At 37.3% G+C, this 21,991-nt stretch overlaps 1 protein-coding gene and 1 long non-coding RNA gene across 9 annotated transcripts in view; one reads left to right on the top strand and one right to left on the bottom strand.

Annotated features, from left to right (window-relative positions):
• The window catches only part of THSD7A (thrombospondin type 1 domain containing 7A), a 555,025-nt gene that overhangs the window by 4,556 nt on the left and 528,478 nt on the right, over positions 1–21,991 (bottom strand). For 4 of the 8 annotated variants that reach the window (XM_064487540.1, XM_031454966.2, XM_064487542.1 and 1 more), the window contains 10 exons: positions 20,080–20,224; positions 18,633–18,748; positions 15,173–15,290; positions 14,798–14,943; positions 14,204–14,378; positions 9,887–10,060; positions 6,323–6,418; positions 3,479–3,561; positions 2,917–3,127; positions 267–354 (listed from right to left, as the gene is read on the bottom strand). In XM_064487540.1, coding sequence (XP_064343610.1) covers positions 267–354; positions 2,917–3,127; positions 3,479–3,561; positions 6,323–6,418; positions 9,887–10,060; positions 14,204–14,378; positions 14,798–14,943; positions 15,173–15,290; positions 18,633–18,748; positions 20,080–20,224 — 1,352 coding nt within the window. Of the gene's footprint in view, positions 1–266; positions 355–634; positions 704–2,916; positions 3,128–3,478; positions 3,562–6,322; positions 6,419–9,886; positions 10,061–14,203; positions 14,379–14,797; positions 14,944–15,172; positions 15,291–18,632; positions 18,749–20,079; positions 20,225–21,991 lie in introns of all 8 variants that reach the window. The other 4 variants (XR_010381671.1, XM_064487541.1, XM_064487543.1 and 1 more) reach the window with 4 other exon arrangements.
• Positions 3,030–20,086, top strand: LOC116153993 (uncharacterized). Its single transcript, XR_004137791.2, has 8 exons — positions 3,030–3,155; positions 4,412–4,565; positions 7,631–7,732; positions 8,810–8,860; positions 9,925–10,073; positions 10,441–10,527; positions 17,982–19,511; positions 19,942–20,086. It is a non-coding gene; the product is annotated as an uncharacterized LOC116153993 (long non-coding RNA).

Genomic DNA, 21,991 nt, shown 5'->3' with positions numbered 1-21,991 from the left:
AACCAAGGAGAATACAATTGAGAAGATGACCTGGGGCAGCTCTGGCTCATCTTCAGAAATTAATTGGCTCAGACTTGATAGTTGTTAAGACCATCTAAGGCTAGAACCATGTTTATTCAGAAATTCAGACCAATGCTAAATAAACATGGAATACTTATTTGAGATGTTAGATTGCTCTTTTTGGTTATGGCCAATTGGAAGTATTTTCTCTGAAATAAAAAGATGATTATACATCCCCTTAGATTTTGAAATATTTAAACACTCACCAAGCTAGATAAATCATGGAGACAATGAAGATGAGTAACACAAATGCCCCAGCTGCTACACCGTAAACCCAGGTCTTTAGTCTCCCATCTAAGAAGAATGGATATTAGTCATTAATTGACATTAGTCTGGGATATATATGACAGTCTTTAACTATGACCAATGACCAGTCACATATGACTAAGTCCTTTCAAAACTCAAAATGAATTCCTGCTTCGGCACAGTTAATGATTAATGCAAAGCTGCTATTAGGAGTTAGATGTTCCTTCATTAAAGATGAATTATCAATGAAAATTGAAAAGCAGTAAATAATGTTTCAGTTTTAGTTCAGATTTCAAGTTAGTACGTCTAAATTTCTATTGCTGCTTACCTGAATTTTACTGCAAACTCAATATATGTGTAATGCTATATAAACATTTATTTCCTTCTGATTTTCATTCTATCTTGAGAATGACAATTGAGAGAAAAGAAGAAAAAATAATGCAATTTCGAGAAAGTCCTACAACTTCGAGTTGATGCAGACAGGTGTCTGAATGTAAACTTTTGTTATTTAGACATTTTTTTCCCCAGATGGATTGAAAGTTAATATATTTACATTTTGGAACTACTAGTAGTCCTTTATCTAGTTTACACTTAGAGAGTTCTTTAAAATTGATTTGACAGTATTATTTGTAAAAAATAACCAAGTCTGATTAACATATAAAAGCATCTCTAAATAACTGTTTTCTACCTTTTCTATTATATGGAATCAGACAAGTCTTTATTTTTTCTTTCTCCAGTTTTATGACTAAGAACTTTATTAAACTAGGTTTTCTGATTTCATTCTCTTTGAACTTCACAGTTTTATATTCTGAAAAAAACTTCAAATGGATGATATTATTAATGCCTTTGCCTAACTTAATTTGATCCTCACACCAACATCTATTTTCTGTTGTATTCACATAGCTGACCAGAGGATTTTAGCATTAAAATTATGTATTGAGCAGATTGACCCCACAGAGACTAGAGTTTATCCAATATTTGGAAGGTAAATCAGTACTATGAATTTTTTTTTCTCCTAGAGCTGGATCAACTTAGGGTTTCATTTGCTGGAAATAAACCAAGTTAATATTCTAAATACCCCCCTCCTTTTTTTTTCCAATTCTAAAGATTTTAAAATATTGAGTCTAGGTTCACAATCAAAAGAGCAGTTCTACTGTTGGGTTTATTGGTCCTGACAGAAATTTAACAAGTATTTTTGGGTTTTTCATAAAGCAAGAGCAAGGTCTAATTGTACATTTTTAGAATGTACTTTTTTAATGTATTAAAATGTTCACTTTAGGAAAATGATATTAAATTTTAAATGACAATAATAATATTCTCTCTATAAAAATCAGTTTTGATGTGAGATCTGCTTGGATTCTTGGTCAAGACTGCAAATGACCATTTGCTGGTCTGCTATCTTGGACAGAGAGAAGAGTTTCCCCTGCTTACACAGACAAGTCAGCTTTGCAAAATTTATTTTCAGCTCAAAACCTAATGAAGGCAGGGATGGTGTGGTTAAATGTGAATCATCCCAATATTGTAAATACTTAAAAAATCCCAATATTGATTCACCAATAAGAGAAAATATTTTGACTTAATGCATTAACAATAGGGATGTGCTAGCTGTGCAGATCGCTTCCTTCCGTCCTCATGCTTCTACTGGAGTTAGGAAGCAGCTGATGCCTGGGAACTTCCTTTGACTATTCTTTTAGGTTTTTTGTGGGGGGAGGTAATTAGGTTTATTTGTTTTTAGAAGAGGTACCGAGGACCTCGTGCATGCCAAGGATGTGCTCTACCACTTGAGCTATATCCTGCCTCCTGAGACTTCCTTTGGACATGATCTAGTAGTCCCTGCAGGGTGTGAGAAGAAGTGGCATGATCTTAGCACCTTTTAAAGCACCAGCTTAGTTCTACAAATGAACATACAGCTGTATCAACTGAAGAGAGAAAGTGTGCAGAGCAGGGATGGCATTTCATCAGCCGCCAAGCTTTTGCCTGTATGGACTTCCAAGTCCATTACCAGACACATTAAGAGCTGTCTGCTTAATATGACAAGAGTCTGGTCAGTCTAGACAGGAAGGCTCCACCCCTGCCCCGTGTATCTGGGGCCAGTATAGATTCTGAGTATTTGAGTGTGCCAACGCTTAAGGGCGACAAAAACTGGACTGGCTGACAAGTGTCCCCTGGTACAGCACTGCATTACCGACTGTCCTATTTAAGGTTCAAATTATTAACACTCTGTAGTCAAAGGGACAATTGTTGAATGTCTTTATAGTTTTCTCCTAATCCTGAATGATAATGAGCTTGCTTCCTAAATGATATTTTCATTGTCAAACTTTTTTGTTCAATGTGAAAATAATTCTACTTGTAAATTTGGGACTGAAATTGAAATAATAATCAATCCTAAAATTTTTCTGAGAAGAAAGTAATTTCATATCTCTGAATTTTAGGCATGAGTGCTTTTTTCATAATAGTAAAAAGTGGTAAGACTATATGGCAGTATCAAAATAAGTGAGTACAGATGAAATAATGATCTCAGATGAAAATGCTTGCTCATTGTTTAACCATTTGGCATTGGTTAAATATACAGCTCAAGAATTCTACATCAACACTGTCCAGTCACTTCACCTGGCCCAAATGGCTGCAGAAACCAGGTCCTTCCCCGTCCTGCTGGGTTACTGGAGGGCTGGGTTGGATGTACTGCCCGACTGGTTTTCACATCTCCTCTTTTGTCCTCCACAGTGGGCATCACCACCACGGGGATAAGCGTGCACTGCTCAAGTGTACCATTGGAAGACATGACTTCAGTGTACCCTTCTTCACAACTGCACGTCCTCGTCTGCAGGAGAACAAGACGTACATGCAAGGTGATCTTTGAAAACATAACAGACCCGGCTGAAGTGCAGGCTTTAAAGAAGTCTGTTTCTGGGAATTTACTTCATGAAATTTGTCAGAACTACATAAAAAAAAAAAGAACACACTTTTTGTACTTTATACAAACTTACTCTAACAGTAGAATCAAGTGCATTCAGAATTGTTTATATTGATAAAAGTAGAGGTCCCCAAATAGAATTTTTATGCCTCAAGACATGCTTTTTTGGGGGGTGGGAGGGATGGATTGTATCAGAGGCAGTGAGCAGGGTGACAGACGATGAAGCTGGCTTGTCTACCCTCATGAATTCACACATACCTCGCTGCAGTACGAGTAGGGCTGACTACACGGTGGGTTACAAGACCTGTCAGCATCAGGCTGGCGCACCACCAAGCAGCCCCCTGCAGAACAGAAAATCATATTTTGACAAGTAGCATCTCTTGCAGTGAGAAAAGTAGGTCATTGTTATAGACTTGTCTTTGAATCCTGGAGCACCTTGGGAATCCTATAGATTTTTCTGAGGGTGGCTGAACGTGAAATATTTGGTTAACCTTGACCACTTTATTTAGGAACTTGAGGGCCTTCTGATTCAGAGGAGACAGCACAGTACCTGCCGCTCAGCAGGTGGTTGATAAGCACTTGCTGAATGGGTGACTTTATAGTTGCTACTTTGGAAATACGAACTGCACATAAGCTATTCCTGCCATTGTACCTAAGGCTAAGCCTAGCATCAAAAAGCAGATTTAATTATCTTTTAAAGTTAAAATTCTTTCTCAGTTATTCAAATAAATAGTTTTCATATTAAGATAAAAAAATCTCTTTATGTGATAACATGTAGATGTATTTTTTATAATGCATATTTCTTTCTAAGAGAATCACCATTCCTACTAATTCAGGATATTTTGGGGGTGTAGGAAAGGAAAACAAATGTAGCTACTAAGTGGTGTGTTTGCATTATTGTTTTAAATTGACATTGTAGCTCTCTATTTAGCCCTTTTCTTTCCTAGTACAGTACCAGGTATGCCTAAGTCATTATAATGAAGTTTCAAGATGAGAATAGATGTCATAAAGAAACAACATTGGTGGCATGGAAGAAACTCAAAGTTTCAAACTATACTTGTTCAGTTTAACAGAATTTGAGCAAAGCAAAATTTTTCGTTTACTTATGGAATTGATGATCCTCTGGAATTTAATCAAACGTGCCTATTGTTAATTCTTTGCCTAATCTCAATATTCTAAAACTATTCACAGAAAAATTGTTATGCAAAAGCAGTTAGTCATCGCAAGGCAGTTGCAGTTAAATGGCCAAATTGAAGTTATCATCGTTAAACAGATGAAGACAAAGAAAAACATCTTGAGTTTCTTGTAAGGACAACTATTCATAAAATTAAAGCAATCGATTAAGGTAGGTAACATACTTTACATGCTTGTCTATTTCTTATAAAGAATCCCATCTCTCCTAAAAGATAGAAGAAAAATGTATATAGAGTTTATGACCAATCATTTACACACTATTTTATTTTTGGCATTAGAAGGGAATAAACACACAGGATACTTTAGGGAAAAGAAATTGAAAACATGATTTCTACAGGAAGTCTTTTAAAATCTGACTTACCTTTGCACTGGGGAAGAGCCCCAACTTCAGTGTGAAAAACATGTAGAAGAAAGTGCAAATATTTGCATCCATATTTGAAAAAAAAACACAACACATAACTGGAAACTAGCAGGACCTTTTGGGGAAGTTATAAAACTCTCTGTGACAGTTTAAAGGAGAATGTAGACATTCGTTTTCAACACTTGCACCAAGTGGACCACCTCTGTGATGCCTTTAGGTTCAGAAAGCCAGTGCTTCCCTTCCCAGGGCTCCTTCCCCTCCTGTGCCTCTGAGAGTGGTGGCAGAACAGGTTTTTCTCCCAGAAAATAACACTGTGAAAGAGCAAACAGTCTCCTGGTAGGTGTCTTGTCTTTGGTACATATGTGTCCACCAGGAGTTGCTATTATCAAGTGTTTCTTAACACAGAATTTTCATGTATAAAATCTTCACAAGAATACAGTTTGACATCCTGCTCTAGCTTTCCTAGGGAGGAAATGAGTAATTAGGTGATTTAAAATCCAATATAAAAACTGATGCTTTCCAAAAAGCATATCGATCCTGCTCCTGTCATCTTACTGTAGATAGTACAGCTAAATTTATAAATGGTCATCACCCAGGGGCACCCAAATGCATAAGACTTTGTTTCCCTGCCAGAAGGTCAAAACAGTGGCAGCAAGTCAGCAGGTCCCCCTAACAGTTAACAAGCTGCTGCTGGGCTCTGGAGCTTCTTGAGGATTAGGTCTAGAACGATGAATTGTTTGAGACATTAGATCTCTGGGTCCATGTGCTTGAGGGTGAGGTTGTGGTTCTGACATTGGTTTCCTTGTAGGAAATTTGCAGGGTGGTTCTTTCTGTCTCTGGACCTTTTCAAAGGGTCTTTGGGACCCTGCCATTTATGGGGACTTAGATAAGGACTTTTAGTAACTGCAGATTAGAGTAGTTCTCTGGGGGGGGGGGTATATTTGGATCAAAGGAAATTTTAGAAAAGTTCTTCATTTGGATTACTTCTTTCAATGGGTGATGATTTTTGAGTGGGGACGGAGCAGGCTGACAGTAGCTACCGGATGCTCTGAGCTTGAGTTTTACCAATAGGTCTTCTCTATTACTTAATAAAAAATTAGAAGTCCTAGATTTCTGAATTCAAGCAAAACACTTGGATTTGTATAATCACATTGTCTTGGTAATATTTGGTCTGCATGTATATTGCCTTTAAGGCACAGAAACATACAGTCAACAAAACTGACTTTTTTAGCATGTAGTGAGTTATTAATACATAAAATTTCTAGAAAAAATAATCTGAGAATTATTTACTTAAAATAATCATTTAGAGTTAGACAGTATTTTAATTAAATCTAGCAGCAATGTCTAAAATGGCTTGGTGAGGGAGAGTTTAATTGAAATATTAAAAAAATAATTTTTCATTGGTCACTAGGTACACAGCTCAGGCTTCCTGAATCCAATCATGTGTGGAATGTTGAAAGAATATCTTTGATTTCTTAATTATTCTCTTTAACCAATTACATATGCATTATAGGAGGATTTTCAAAGAACAGAGAAATGAGGTTTACCTGTTACATTTACTCCATCTGACCTTTGACACCAGACTGTTCGGGAAGAGCCCTTCCAAGCACTAGCCATCCATTTATACTCATAACACTGCCCATCTGCAGGGACACAGCAGATATTAACAGAGGCATTATGCAGTCCAGCAGGACAATCATGGAGATAGAGTATTAATAAAATATTTATTATAAATAACTGAAAAGTGGTAAGAAGTCCATTTTGAATAATTCAAATGTCAAGTTACTGTGCTGAAGTTGCTGTGTTACAAAATTCTAGATCCATACCTAAATCCATCAAATTTTCCATGTCTGCTGTCACACTATCTGATGTGAGCTTGGTTTTTAATTTAATGTTTTATTTAAAGTATGGCATGTTGAATGTACAGACAAGAATGGAGGATAACTGAACTATTAAAAAAAAAACTAAAAAATATTCAATTACCCACTAAATATTACCATTTAGTCCTATTTGCTTTAGTTTTCTTTTGCTTGTGGATGAATAAAAAGTAACAAACTCTGTCTTATATTCTTTCCTGATCTGATCTCCCTCCATGACTGTCCAGCAATACCCACTGTTTCTGAAGCAGACACATGCATTTCTGTGACATGTTTTCTATTTTAATATAAATACATATAATCCATAAATGATTTATAGCATTATTTTCAGGCAGTCTTAAAATTTCAAAAGTATCATACTGACACAGATGATACATAGATCATTCTGACACTAGCCAATGCTACAGATGAAGTATTTCTATGGGATTCTCAATGCAGACATAGTCAATTTATTTTAACTGCTATATAGAATTCCATGCTACTAACTACTACAGTTTATTTACCTATTTCCTCTATGGGTGAACTTTTTGGTTGTTTTCAATTTTTGCTATTACAACAGTGCCTCAGTGGTCAGCCTTACGCAAGCCTCCCGATGCTTCTTTAAGTAAATACCTAAAGGGAAATGTCTGGGTATCACTGGAGGGATTGCTACGACTTTACTAAATACAGCTCATTGTTTTTTTTCTTTAAAAGGTGCCAATTTACATACCCACTAGCAGTAAGAGTCACCACTGCTCTAAACCCTCACAATCAGTTCCAGATTAAAAATTTTTTTTGTCAGTCTTGTGGGTGGGGAACACTATCTCATCATTTTAACTTTTAATTGATTACCAAAGCAATTAAACAGTAAGAAAAACATTTGGGGCATTTAGATTTCCTCTTGTGAATTGCTTATGTTTATCTTTTGGCTCCCCCATCCCTTTTTTCTTCTGAAATCTATCCCTTTCTTACTGAATTGTGGGAATTTTTCATTTCTAGAATAACAATTCTCAAACTATGGCCCAAGGACCAGGGGAGACTGACATTCTTTCGGTGTATGAGGTGTGTGTGAGGACCTCCCCCTTTTAACTATACATCTGGGTGAGTAAGGTTGAATTTTCTTCATATACATAAACTAAACTAAGACTGCAGTAGAGTGAGTGCAGAAGCAGATAAGTGAATTCAGTGGTCTCTCATTAAGCCAGATGTTACAGAGATTTGAAAGAGTGTAAAACAGGACCATGCATGTCGTTAATTTTCTTCTTGTTTTGGAAGCTAGTTACTTTACAGGAAATATCTATGGTAACATAAAATTGATTTATGATTGCTTTAAATTAACAAATGTTTTACAACTTCACTTGTCATTTTTAATACAATAAATTTTGATATATATGTAACTCCCAAAGAAAAGCAGTTTGGGGTCCTCAACAATTTTACAGGTATGAAATTGTTTTAGAAGGCTGAGAAGTTTTAGGATAGTTGTTCTAGACACTAATCCCTTAAAAATGACTTCACAAATAATTTTTAAGATCTGTGGCGTATCCAGTAACCTTGTTTATGATCTATTTTACTGCATTGAAGATTTAAATTTTAATTTAAAAGTATTTTCATTGTTTTCTATTTTTGTTGGGGATTTTGGTGTCAAGTTGGGGGAGATGCTCCTCATCTTTTTTTCCCACCCAACTTTAAGATTTCATGAAAATGGGAGTTGTCTGTTTCTTTAAATTTTATTAAAACTCAATTAAAGCCATTTAAAGCCATTTAGGTTTTTAGTATGTGTGCATGTGGGACTACGTATTTGATGGATGTGTGTTTTTAAGAGGGATAGAATCTATGATTTAGCATCTCTATTAATCTTGACAAATTATAATAACATTCTAAATTGTCATCATGTTTTTACATTTATTAGCAAAATTTATTCATAGAATTATATTTCTTAAATACTATTTTTATTTGTAGTCTTAATAATTTTGCCCTTTTTTTCCTTTGTTGATTTTGCCATGAGGTACTCTATTTTGTTTGGTCAAAAAGCAAATTATTGGTTTGCTGATTATCTTCTTTCTTTGTTTTCTATCTCATTAAATTTGTAATTACTTTACTCTATTTCCTTTTTCCTTTTTTTAAAAAAATTGAGTTGAAAATCTAGCTCATATTAAACTTCTCTCTCTCCTATCTAAGCACGTGAGGCTTTAAATTCCCTTCAAGTACTCCTGTGCTGCACCCGCATTGGTAAGTCATGCTCTAGAGATGGAGTTTTCAGTTTTCACTTGTGTGTGTGCAGGGGGCCGGGGGGATTTCTTTCCAGCCGTGGTATTTGTGATTCCTCATTTTATTTCATTGTCATTTGGGGTAAACAATTCTTTTTTCCTTTGGGAATTATTTCATTTCTTTACCTACCCTGTCCCAGGAATATGCAATGCTTTACCTGGTTGGTAAATTTGGGAAGATTCAACTAATAGGATGGGTAATTCTTTAATTCTTGGGTTAAGTCATCTAGCCCATTGGGCTGTCTTTCTAGGCACTGTTCTCCAACATTCCAAACTTCCTTCAACTTCTCAGTAATACAGGTAATATTCTGGCTCCTCCCTGCTAATGTCATACTCTTTAATTGCTCCAGAATGCAAGCAGGGATGAGAGGGTTGTCTGTTGAGCCTGACATTCTCCACTAGATAACAGTTCTTTTGTGTTCATTTAGATTTCTCTGTGTTCCCAGACTACGTATGACATTTTAATGCTCTGTGGTATTGTTTATACTGGGTAGATGTATATGTGTGTACACAGACTTATAGAGAGATACAGCATATATGAAAGTACATGTTTATATATCAAATTTAGACTAATCTTTACCAGTACTTTGACTTACCAGTTTCTGAGAATATACTAAAATAGCTCATTTTGCTTTTGCTTTGTAATTTAATTCTTTCTTTTGATTTAAATAAATTGAGGATATTGCTAGCTTCATACAGGATCAGGACTGCTATAGGTGTGTGAACAATATGCGTCTACTGATCTTGGCCTCCTTTAGCTCATAAAACTGGGAAACTTTTTTATGATATTTCATATCTAACTTACAAAGGGTGGCTAGACTTTTTTCCCTCTAAATCTTTAGAATTCAGAATCATCCCTGTAACTCACTCCTCAGCCTTGAGTGAGCTCTTAGCAGACTTGCTTATTTAACAGAAAACTGTGTATCTTACGCTTTTGCTTATGAACACAAACCTAAAATAAACAGATTTTATGAACAGTAGCACTCACCATCACATGATTTTGTTTCTAACATCTGCTCTGGGCAGAGATGTTGATTTTCTAGTTCTTGGATAATCACCGCTCTGGAACGGACCTGTATCCCACCGAAGCCTAGGTCCTCCCCATTCACACAGGTCAGCTGACACAGGCTCCACGAAGACCAGTCCTTCAAATAACAGTCACCTGCAAAACACAGGTTTGTAGTTTATACCCACACCCAGAAAGAATAACCACCAGATACCCGTTTTATGTTTAACCCCACTGAGCAGTATTTTTAGGTATACATGATATTGGTAAGATTTACATAAATATTTAATATTTGCAAGCTTGTGTGTATTTTTATAAATTTGTATTAACGTTATTTTCTGAGTGACTAACTGGGTGTAGACTGTGTTGCTTGATGATATCAAATATAACTATAGTTAAGCTTGTCCATCATGATTCCCCTTTTCTTGAGACAACAAATACTTGCTTAAAACCTACTACCACTCTTGTCATTGTTATCATTAAGCACTTGGCACTATTTAAAGAAAATCTAAGTATACATTAAACTTGTCTTCTAGGTGTTCAAAGTTTCAGAAGAGCTTGAAGCCAAGGCTGAGAAAGCTGGTATTCATGCTTGATTCCTGTTTCTTCCCAAAGGTGTAGAGGTAAGATAGCCCCTCCGGGCAGCTGCAGTCGGGGCACTCACGCACACCATTTCCTCTGATTCACATCTTCAAACTCCCCCCACCCCCGGCTTTTTTCAATTATTTATTGAAGAGTAATATACATGAAAATGATTACATATCACAAATGCACAGATAATTGAATTTTCACAATCTGATTAAATGCTCATGTAACCAACATCCACATCAAGCAATGGCATTCTGAAAAATTTCAGAAACCATCCTCTTGTTACATACGGAATAGTACCACGGGAACTTTCTCATGTTTGGTTTCTTTCCCTCATTGATGTTTGTGAGATCCACGATGTATTTCTGTAGCTCTAGTCTGTTCACTTTCACTGCTGTACTTCATGGTATGAATGTGCCACAATTTAGATACCCACTCTACTACTGGTGGGCAGCTGGAGATTTGTTAAGTTTTTTTCCTGTTGTGAATACTGCTGTTGTGAACGTTTTAGTATGAGTCATTTGGTGAACTTACAAACGCATTTCTTTGGGGTATAGAACTAGAAGTGGAATTGCTGGGCTGTAGTATGTCGTGTGTTCATCTTCAATCATTTTGAGAACAGGGAAGATTTAATGAAATACCTTTCCCATACACTTATTCATTCTTCAGGACTGACTGCTTGGGGATACTGTTCAGAGAATACAGTGAATTTCGATAAACACAAATCCATAAGGGGTCCTTATCACTTTAATTATTCCAGCCATATCACATGAATAATTTATTTTGCCTTATATTATGCTGAAGATGTCCAACATGAGCCAAGTTGCCTGGAGAGCTGATTAATGAAAAAACTTCTGCCAGGATTAAGAAATCCTGGAAAGATATGAAAACTGACTAACAGATAGGTGTATAATACTAAAGTGGAGTGATTTTTGTAGAACTTAATTATATGTCCTTAATACTGTGTCTAACATCATCTAAAAGCGAAGGAAATTCTAGTAAATTTTGGAAGTGCTAAGGAAAAAGAAGCAAGTAAGAATTAAGTAGTCTAAGAAAGTTTTAGAAATATTTCTCTTAGGAAATGCTACTTTTGGGTTACTCATTTTTTAATTATGTAGGAGAAACTATTAAATATAAAATAGAGAAACTCCTGTCAAACTCCTTCACCTCAGGGACTGCAAACTACATGGAAATAAAACATACGTTTTTACTAATAGGTTTTATCCCTATGCTTATGTCACTTGACATAGTGTATTTTGCCACAAAAGTCAGTAAGTCTTCTAATGGTAGTCTGTGAAGTATATAATTACCACTGCAAAATAATCCATGTCAGGCTTCAAAGATTTAATAACAGCAAATGAGTGTGAGGCATTGACTTGTACTAAATATACCTTCATATTTTGACCATAGAAACCAGTGTAATAATAAAACGGCACTATGCCTGTCAAAGAAATGACAATTAAGTGTCTGAAATGCATTTCCTAGTTCAGTATTCTACTGTTTAAAGCTTATTAGCTCACATATTGCTAGCTTTCAAAACCCATCACTAGGGAAGATTAGCAAGAGAGGAAATGAAATGAAATGCTGTAATTTATAACAGAAGAGCAGCCTCCCCCTGGATTTGTAATTGCTTTGATTAAAATGGTGTGTTTGCCCTATTCTATGCTACTATGGGATCTTAGAATTTTTTTTTCACATCACTTACCACAGATTTCAATCTTAGGATTATTTGCGTCCCTATTAGAAGAGCAACTATCCTCTCTGAGGACAGGCTATGTTTCTCTTCCACTGTATGTCCAGCCTTGAGCCCAGGCCTGGCCTACAGTGACCCTCGATAAGTCACACTCAAATGCATGGTGATTGTGGTGCAGGAAGTAGACTGAGAACAAGCACAGAGGCTCCACAGCAATGCACAGTGACATCAGTGCCTGGCAAGGGACAGGTCCACTCAAAGCCATGGGTGTCACAGTGTGACCCTAATGTGGCACTGGGGCTGTGTGTGGGAACAGGTAGGCCTTCCACCTTTTAGCTTTGGTCACCTTTGGTCGACTGTGTGGACATTCAGCAATCAAAGCCTGAAGATTCAGTCCTTGGCCCCATCCAGAGCCCTCACCTGCTGCCGCAGCCCCAACCTTGGTCTGCAGTAAAGTAAAATGACTTTATTATCAGATTGTGCAGGAGCTCTGGACTGAAATCAGGCCAGTCTGGAGGGAGGGGACAGGAAGTGGAACAGAACTGCTGGATCAGGAAAAGGTTATTTTTAGAACATGTGGGAATGTCATAGAAGCAACACTTTGCCTAGGTCTAGAAAGTTAGTTTTAACAAAATATTTCTTACTGTGAAGTAGATGGAAATATCTATGTACACAAAGACTATTACAGTTGAATACACAGAGGGAGGAATGCCCTCAAAGTCTAGCATACAGTGAAAAGCACTGGGGGCCGTTATTTTATTTTCTGTTCCATTTATTCATGTTGTCTCAATATCAAACTACAGAAACTACCATATTTACACCTCAAATAATTTACTTACTAAATGAATAAATTGATGAGTGAAAGAATGAACAACCCTTACTGTTAGCTTTTTGGGACTTAGTCCCATTAAAAAATTTTAATAATATGTTATTTATCTTTAGATTTTTCTTAGATAATGTCCTTTTTATATAGAAAGCCTGTTTCATCCCTAATAAGGTTAGCCAAATCCTTATTTTATTTTGGAGGGCTCTTACTTGAAATAACACATTTCTCAGAGATAATTTTTTAATCACAATTATAAACAAACTGGGAGAATAAAAACCTTTCTATTTGAGGTTAAATATAGGCAATCCGCTTCCAGTCTTGCTCGTTGCTGGCCTGTGAATAAACTGGTGCCCCTGCGTCTTTCTCAAGGCCTTGGCTCATGCTTGACGTCAAGCCCACGTTCCTATCATTAGTAGACTGCTGTCTGCCAAGTATTTCTAAGCTACTTCTATACAACATGTGCTTTCTACATTTTACTGCATGCACCTCTTGTGTGAAACGCTGAATTGGAATGATTTCCTTCAATATTTTCTTCCCTTTTTCCTTAAATGACTATTTAGCAGGGGGCAGAATTTTAGGTTACTGATTATTTTCCACTATATTCTGAATATATTCTGCTGTCTTTTGGCTTTCACTTGAACCAAGAGGATTTGTATTATGATTCTAATTGATTATCTTCAGTTGCAGATAATCTGCTGTTTTCTTTCTGAATGCTTTACAAATTCTTTTATTTGTCTACATTTTCACTGTAGTCTATCTAGGTGTGAATTTGCTGTTGACTCTATCCAGGACCCAGAGGAAGCTTCTGTTATGACTTGAATCTTTCTTTAGCCACTCCGTGCATAAACCATGCCTCTCTCTTATTCTCTGCTTCTGGAAATCCTAAAAGGATGTGTGTTCTATCCTTTTTTTCCTCAACTTTTCTTTCATGCTCTCCCTGTTGTAGAAGTTAAAACTTTAGCAGGGTAGGTGTCAACAGAGGCCACGTGGGAGATAAGGACTTGAGCCTGACCTGGCAGTAACGAGACAGTGTCCCCTTCATCCACACTACTGGGACTAGCTGTTGGCACAGATACTACTGAATGAGACCATTGCTGACATCCTTTAGCTCAGACTTACATATGCAACCCCTTCTCCATCCTGGTCCTGGTAAGAAAAGACCAAGGTATGAATTCTGTTTTGCTGTTCTTACCTGGGCAAGGCTGGGTGCAGGTTTCTTCAAGAACCATTTTTTTAATACCATCTATAATGGGTTCAATGTCAGTACAGAATTCTTCATCCACCACTTTGCTGAAATCATCAGCCGACCCATCACTCACTACACAAGAAATGTTCCTTGTTCTGGTCCCTTCGCCACACTGGGCATCCTGAAATGGAGGAAGAAATAACTAATTAGGAAAAGAAAAATAATTCATTAGTGAGCTCATCGCTTACAGTCATCTCTGCACCACTGATTTTGATTTATGAGTAGTTACAGGAGCATCTGAAACCCGAGGGAAGAAGCCCGAGAGGGCACTAGCTATAAAGCATACAGGGAGCAATTTATTTGTTTTTGAGCCAAAGACAGGCAAATAAATTTTCATTAAAATGAATCAGTCTCCAAATGATTTTAAAAACATAGGACAGGGAGTGCTTGTTATCAAAACTAATGAAAGTTATGAAATGGCAAGGTACCTAAGATCGTTAAGGGAAACAGGCCATCTATAAGCTCTGAAAAATATTTCTGAAACCAAGTCTCTGCAGATAAAGAATACACACTTCCATGCAACCTCCTAAGATCTGATACCTGCACTTGGCATGGAGACCACTGGCCATATTGCCACTGGTAACAGGGCTTCACTGGGCAAGGCTTGGACTGTTCCATCAGGGCAGGGCATGGTCTGCCATCACCTTGGAAGGGCTGGGTCACTGTTCGTCTTCGGATCATTTTTCCTTTGAGAGATACAAAGCGATGCAACCTTAGTGTAAGCACATATCTTAATGGGAGAAGGCACCATAGATGTTTCTCCTGAGAAGATCTCAGGAACAAGTAACATTTAGGTATTTTGGAAAGAGAGACACCCTAATTCAACCTTTCTGAAGATCGGACTTAAAGCAAGAGGGACATTTTATTTCCTATTCCTTGATTGTTAGTCTAGTGCTAATTACGGTACAAACAAACCTGTGAGGCCACATGTTTGAGAACACTGTGACCAAGGAGACCAGTCAGAAAGCTGACAGTTCACGGGACATTCCACCATGCAGGACGCGTTCATCTGCCAGTTCTTCTCCAGGCCAAGCTGCAAGGATAGAGGGAGATGTGTTTGTAGGGACATGACCGCGGTGTTGTCGTGATGGAAGGAGTGGGGGGAAAAGGAAAAGACAGGACCAGGGAGGAGAGGAGAGGAAGAAAAAGCAACGTATATCATAAAAAGATGTCTGCAGGGCAAACACCCAAACTGCTGAAGTGGTTCAAGCCCAGAGAGAGGGAGCCAAAGGCACAGGATGAATGGCGAAACCCGTTTCCTCAATACACTTATATATTGTTGAACTTTTAAAATAAGCAATGGAGAAAGCAGATTTAATCTCCAAATTGGCTGAACTTCCCTAAATAAGGAATAAATAGGAAAAGCAAGATTACTTTCTAGTAGTAAAACTAAGAGTATCATCAATATACAGTTATAAAGTTGTATCTTTGGGATGTTATTTATTTTTACGTGTGCATATCAAACTAAAGCAAAAGATAAAGGCTTTAAAAATTGCCACTCAAAACCAAAAAAATCATGTAATGAAATAATACAAAGTAGTTTTTAAGTAAACTCTCTCAGAAGGAAGGTCACCAGAATTTTTTTGATTATGAACATTTACAGACATTTATTATTTTTACAAAGACTCTCCTTAAAACTGATCTCAGCAGCTAACTGTGGTGTAATTGTTATTCTGGCATTAGCCTCTCATCAGATAACGTTGTGCATTTTATTGTATTGACTTTCATTCCTTATTAAGTATTCTACCTTTAAAATACAGGATGAGATTTTGAACTTGAGTATGTATGCAAACATTTTAACAAAGTAGCATTGAAATAGAAAAAAATAAGATCTTGTTAGGAAAATGACACTTTTTACATTGGTACTCCTTGGGCATTTTCAAGACCTTTTTTATTTCTGCCTGAAAGATAAGTTTATGGTGTCTAATTTATATAGCAGAAAATGGCAAAAGAAACTTTCCCTGAAATGTTATGTTGTGGTTCAAGTATAGCTCTTGGCTCTAAGTTATTTACTGAGAGATGATCTCTGTACCACATCCCTCTGCTGGCACTCCCCTTATATTTCCACCAGTAATACCTGGCAAAGCTGAGTACTTGGTGTGAAAACTTTCATCATATCACTTAATCTAAGACTCATAAAATCACTTAAAAGTCACTGGAGATTGGCAATAGGACTCTTAAGGTGACATGATAAAAATGATGTGTTACATTTAAGGTAGATAATAAGTTTCATAGAAAAAGGGTCTGAATCATTCTTCAACTACTACTGGCTTATTTTACTAGAGAATTAAAAAGGATGTCTGTTTACAGATATTCTGGGTGTCCTGTGGCAAGACAGTTTCCCCCATGCTACTGTCCCCCTTACATTTATTGCATTTTCTGTCTGTCTGTCTGTCTGTCTATCAATCATTAATCCAAACATATATTCAGGGATCAAAGAACAGAAAAGGAGAAACCAATTACTAGTCATCATGTGAGTTAGTGTCTGACAAACATCAAAGACAAAAGTGCTACAGAAATGCTGGATGGGTTTAACCCTAATTTTCCTCTTTGTCGGGTAGTAATGCCATCTTTCTTTCTGGCTGTTAGAGAAACAGCGAGACTTAGCTACTGCTGTTGCACTGAATGCAGGGTTTGCACGTGAATTAGTAGGTACGCAATCAATCTATTGTCAAAAAGATAGCCAGCTTTTCTCAGGGCTATTATTTGATTCTGCTGCTTCCATAGGGACGGATAAAATGAGATATGAGTTGTTTAATCCAGTTCCTGCAGAGAGTAGCACTGTTCTTCCTGAAGACAGTGTTTGATAAAATGTTATGATTTGAATCCCTAATTGTCATTGCAATATTCAAATATGATCATATTTGTCCATAAAAGTAAATTTATCTAGGCTCCTGGATAATTTAAATTATAGGTACTTACATTTCATTTAAGAAATAAAAGGCCCTATTTATAGCTTTGTCCTGTAGTCATATGAAATATTTAAAAACTAGTCTTGTATAATTTGGGTTTAGCTTTCAGAAAGCTCTGAGCTATTCATCCTTATTTCGTTCTGACCCAGGAGGGCATTTACAAGTGCATTTGCAAAAAAAAAAAAAAAAAAAAAGAGACATAATAACCAACTAGAAGTAGATCACAGAAAGCTCTCCAACCTGTATATGACTATAATAATATTATTTTTATAATGACCACATTAACTTTAATGTTATTAATTTCAAAACCAAATTGATTCAGGTATGAAATTTCTAATTAAATCTAAAGCAATAACTAAGTTATAAGATGATAGTGAGAGGAATTGATTAACTATAAACAGCATGCTTCCAGCACATTTGGGAGTTCTGTTCCCATCGACAGAGATACAGAGAGTTAAGTTAGGTCCACATGATAAGGACATCAAATGGATTAAAATAGTTCCATCTTGGGTTTTCCCTTAGGAGTTGGAACAGTTTACTGTGGGCAGATACTAACCCCCAGGATGTGTAGACAGAAGCTGTGGTCATCTGTCTACTGAACCCTGATGAGGTTAAGTTCTTCCCCGTATGTCCAAATTTATAGAGCCTGCTGCTTATCTTGGTTCCTGTTTAACCCAGTGGGCCTCAGGTGCAGGAGTCAAAACCTGTCAGGAAGAGGTGTGCCCTTTTGGTCTGGGAATCAGACAAAATAATTACAACTTGAAGAGCAGCTTCATGAATACTAAGGCAGGCCAACAGCTATGTTTTCTCAGATTTGCTTAGGTCACAGCTGATGAAATATGATCCGACATCTTCATACTGTCGGGTGAGTATGAAACTACTGGGGGCGTTACTTTTGTAAATTGGAGAATTAACAGCTACAGTTCTCTGTACCTAAAGGCACTCTGTACCTTAAGACTCCCTTCCTTTGTTTGAGTTTCAAGCTCCCTCTTATCCAGACCTGAGTCATACATTCACAGCTGGGTATTAGATCCTAACATCAAAATCTGCTACCAAACCACATGCGATCAATGTTTTGCAACAGAGAGAGTAACTGATGGCTCTTGGCAGGTGTCCCAGGCAACACAAAATTCATGTGAAATTACAAAAGATGGTGAGTAGTCTGATTAAGATTTATTGCCTCTATGCACCTTGATTACTTATTGTTCCCCAAGCATTTCTTTCAGAATAGGCTAATTAGCATACCTTTAGGCTCCAAGCAGAACAAAATACAGGAAATTATGTGTAGAAATCAGTAGTGTTGGGCAGTGTCTCTTTTCAAGAGGGTGCATAGCAGCCTCTGAATAGCGCGGAAAACATCTGCTGGCAACGAGCTGCACAACGCACAGGTCACTTGGCTCGGCATGAGTTGAAATGATTTGGAAAGAATTTACTCACAAAGATCTAACCCAGCATCCCCTTACCTCTTCACAGTACTTCAGGTTAACCGACTTGCCATCACTTCGAACACAATCCAACATCCTTGTTTTCATGCCATTTCCACAAACTGCCTTCTCACTCAGCTGACACGTACTCCAGTCTGAAAGGAAGGGAGCCCATCAGCACAGAAGGCTACGTAGGAAACAGATTTCAAAGGAAACTCGGATGACCTGAATCCCATATTTAATTCACAACTGCTTCCTAAGCTCCACAATCAATCATCCCACATGCAGAGCATATGGGTCTCGGCTTTGAGCGTATCAGGAGTCAAACGGCATTGCTGGGGTTGCACACGGCTGCAGGGATCATTCCTGAAGGCAGATGCCTGCTTGTCAAGCTTGACAGCTGGCCGTTTGGTGATGCTGTAAACATGGTCTGGCCTGCAGATCAAAGGTCATTTTTCCCTTATGAAAGTAAAAGTTTTCAATGTTTTTGTTTTAGCAAAATAATCATAATTTTAATGGCTGGTACTTTGGGTAGCTGTATTCAAATAAAACACTGTATTTCACTTACTGTTCATACTTAGAATGTTTTAAAATGTACACTTAAATTTATTTCAAAATCACTGTGGCCATATTTATTTCACTTATTTTCTGTCTTTGGCAAAATAATTCTTTCCTCTTTCTTTCCAGGGCAACATAACATGTCCCAGAGAACTGTGATTTCATTGTGTCATTAAAGGAAATTGAAGAGAAAAACTGAAAGCAACGAAAAGCCAACCTGACTGCTACATGTCATTGTACAATTTCTGGAGTGTATTTCAATGTGAAAATCACTTGGGAAAAATTCCAAAATAAGCTTCAGTGTTGTCCTAAGTCATATAAACCAAGAAACTTGCCTTTCCTAAAGCATATGCCTTGATGGTATGAGATGAGGGTTTAGGGAAAAAAATGGAATTTAGAATGAGCCTTTTTCCTTAAAAAAAAAAAAAAACCCTTATCTATCTTTTTTCATCTTTGATAATACTGAAATATTTATATTTTCTACATATTTTGGCAAGCTTAAGATCACTGATGTTTTTACATCAGACTAATCATGCTTATGAACTGCCTCTACATAAAAAATTGCTATCCCAGTATTCACAGCGATTAAACATCTTCTGAAGAAGAAAGACATCTTTCAATAAAAGTGATACCCATGGGGACAATACATCTTTTACTTGCACCTTCCTAAGTGGGAGGGTGTCTTAAATAGGCACTTAGACTATTCACAATCTGCTTCAAGAGCTAATGTTTGTGTGATGTTTTCATTCCCATTATCTTGATTTTCATAAATATTTCTGTCATTTAACAGAGGATTATTTCTGGGAGAGGAAGCAGCAGGTCCAGAAGGCACGCAGATGGGAGAAGGGCAACACTTCCGGGAATGCTGCTGAGCTGACAGACACGGGATCTGACCTTTAACTCCAGGAGGAAATGACAATTCACGTACCTGTTACATTATAATCATAGTGGAAGCAGTTTTTGTTCAGGTTACAGGGTTCCTTCTCAACAGCATTGGGGCAGGCTCTTCCTTCATCAGCAGGTTGTCTGATGGGATCAGCTGACCTTTGCCGGAAACTGCTTTGATTGCAAGGCTGACAAAGAATAACAACTCATCAGAAAGGTGAATACTCAGCCACAGAAGAGCTAATGTATTAGGGAGAGCACTGGAGCAGGAGTTAGAAGGGGTGGGCCACTGGCTAGCTTAAACAATTCCATAACAGCTCAGTTTCTTCATCTATAAAATCAGGGTGCTGGACAAGTTTCTGATGCTCCATCTAACTATAGGACACTGTGGACGGGGAATGCTGCCCGCCTTTCCAGTTCTACAAGGATCAAGCCATCAGCCACTGCAGCCACCCACGTCATGTGCCCTGAGGGAAAATCAGGATGGAGAAAAACAGGAAGCAGTCTGTGCTGTGGACACTGAACCAAGATAGTTAAGATACAAACCTAACAATTTCAGTGAGCCCAGATGCCTGTATCTTCCTATATATAGGAGAGAACTCAAATCATTAACTTGAGATGTCTGTTTTTTGTCATCAGCAGTAATCTTTTGATGTCCGGCTACATGTTTTTTTTTTTTTCCAGCAAAAACTTCCTAGTTATCCTGGTTCCTCCCTTACCTCTTCTTTGGAGCAGTTCCTCAGAGCTGAGAGGCTCTCTCCCAGGCTTCAGTCCTCAGTAAGATCCCCGAATAAAACTTAACTTGCAGCTTTTGTGTGTTTTTTTTCTTTGGTCGACAGTGTTTAAGAGTCTACCTAACTCAAAAAGAAATCTGCACCCCACGTCCACAGCAGCACTATTTACAACAGCCGAGACATGGAGACAGCCTCAGTGTCCATCGATGGACGAATGGGTCAAGTTGTAATACAATTATACAACAGAATATTATTCAGACATAAAAAATGAGGGTTCCTTCAACTTGTGACAACACACATGGACCTGGAAGGCATTGTGCTACATGAGATAAGACAGAGAAAGACAAATACTCTGTGATCTCGCTTACACATGGAATCTAAAACAAAACAAAACTCATAGAAAAGGATCAAACTCGTGGTTCCAGAGACGGGGGCAGGGAGGAGGGAGAAGTGGAGGAAAGTGGTCAAAGGCTACAAAGTTCCAGTTGGTTGTAATAAGTAGTAGAGATGTAATGTACAACCTGACTGTAGCTCACACTGCTGTGCGACAGGAAAGCTGTTACGACAGTAAATCTTAACAGTTCTCACCAAAAGCAGAAAAATTTGTTTCCTTTCTTCTTCTTTATTTTTATTGTACCTATTTGAGAAGACGGATGCTAGGTGAACCTATTATGTTAATCATTTCATAATGTATGTAAATAAAACCATCATGCTATCTGCCTTTAATACAGAGGGATGTCTATCAATTATTTCTCAATAAAACCCTGACAAAAAGAGTCTGTCAACTATGGATAGATAAGTCACTGGTAAGGGAGAAGGGGTGGGATGGAGGGCTAAATTGGGAGTTTGGGATTTGTAGATATTACTATATATAAAGTAGATTAATAACAAGGACCTACTGTATAACACACAGAACTATGTTCAATACCTTGTAATGGCTTATAATGAAAAAGAGTATGAAAAGGAACATAGATAGCTGAACCACTATACTGTACACCAGAAACTAACAAAACCTTGTAAACTGACGATACTTCAATTAAAAAAAGGTAAAAAAATGGATACATCATAGCACCCACACACAAGTGATCATTATTATAGATCGCTAATGTAGACGTTATAATAAATTAATGTATCTATCTACCTACCTGTCTAACAATAGTTTCTCAGACCTGAAAAACTGTTTTAAGGATGACTTTAAATAACTAGCTATTAGTGACCCTT

The sequence above is a fragment of the Camelus dromedarius genome, chromosome 7 (genome assembly GCF_036321535.1).
Source record: "Camelus dromedarius isolate mCamDro1 chromosome 7, mCamDro1.pat, whole genome shotgun sequence".
In the NCBI taxonomy this organism is placed as follows: domain Eukaryota; kingdom Metazoa; phylum Chordata; class Mammalia; order Artiodactyla; family Camelidae; genus Camelus; species Camelus dromedarius.
This window is presented reverse-complemented; position numbering and strand designations above follow the sequence as displayed.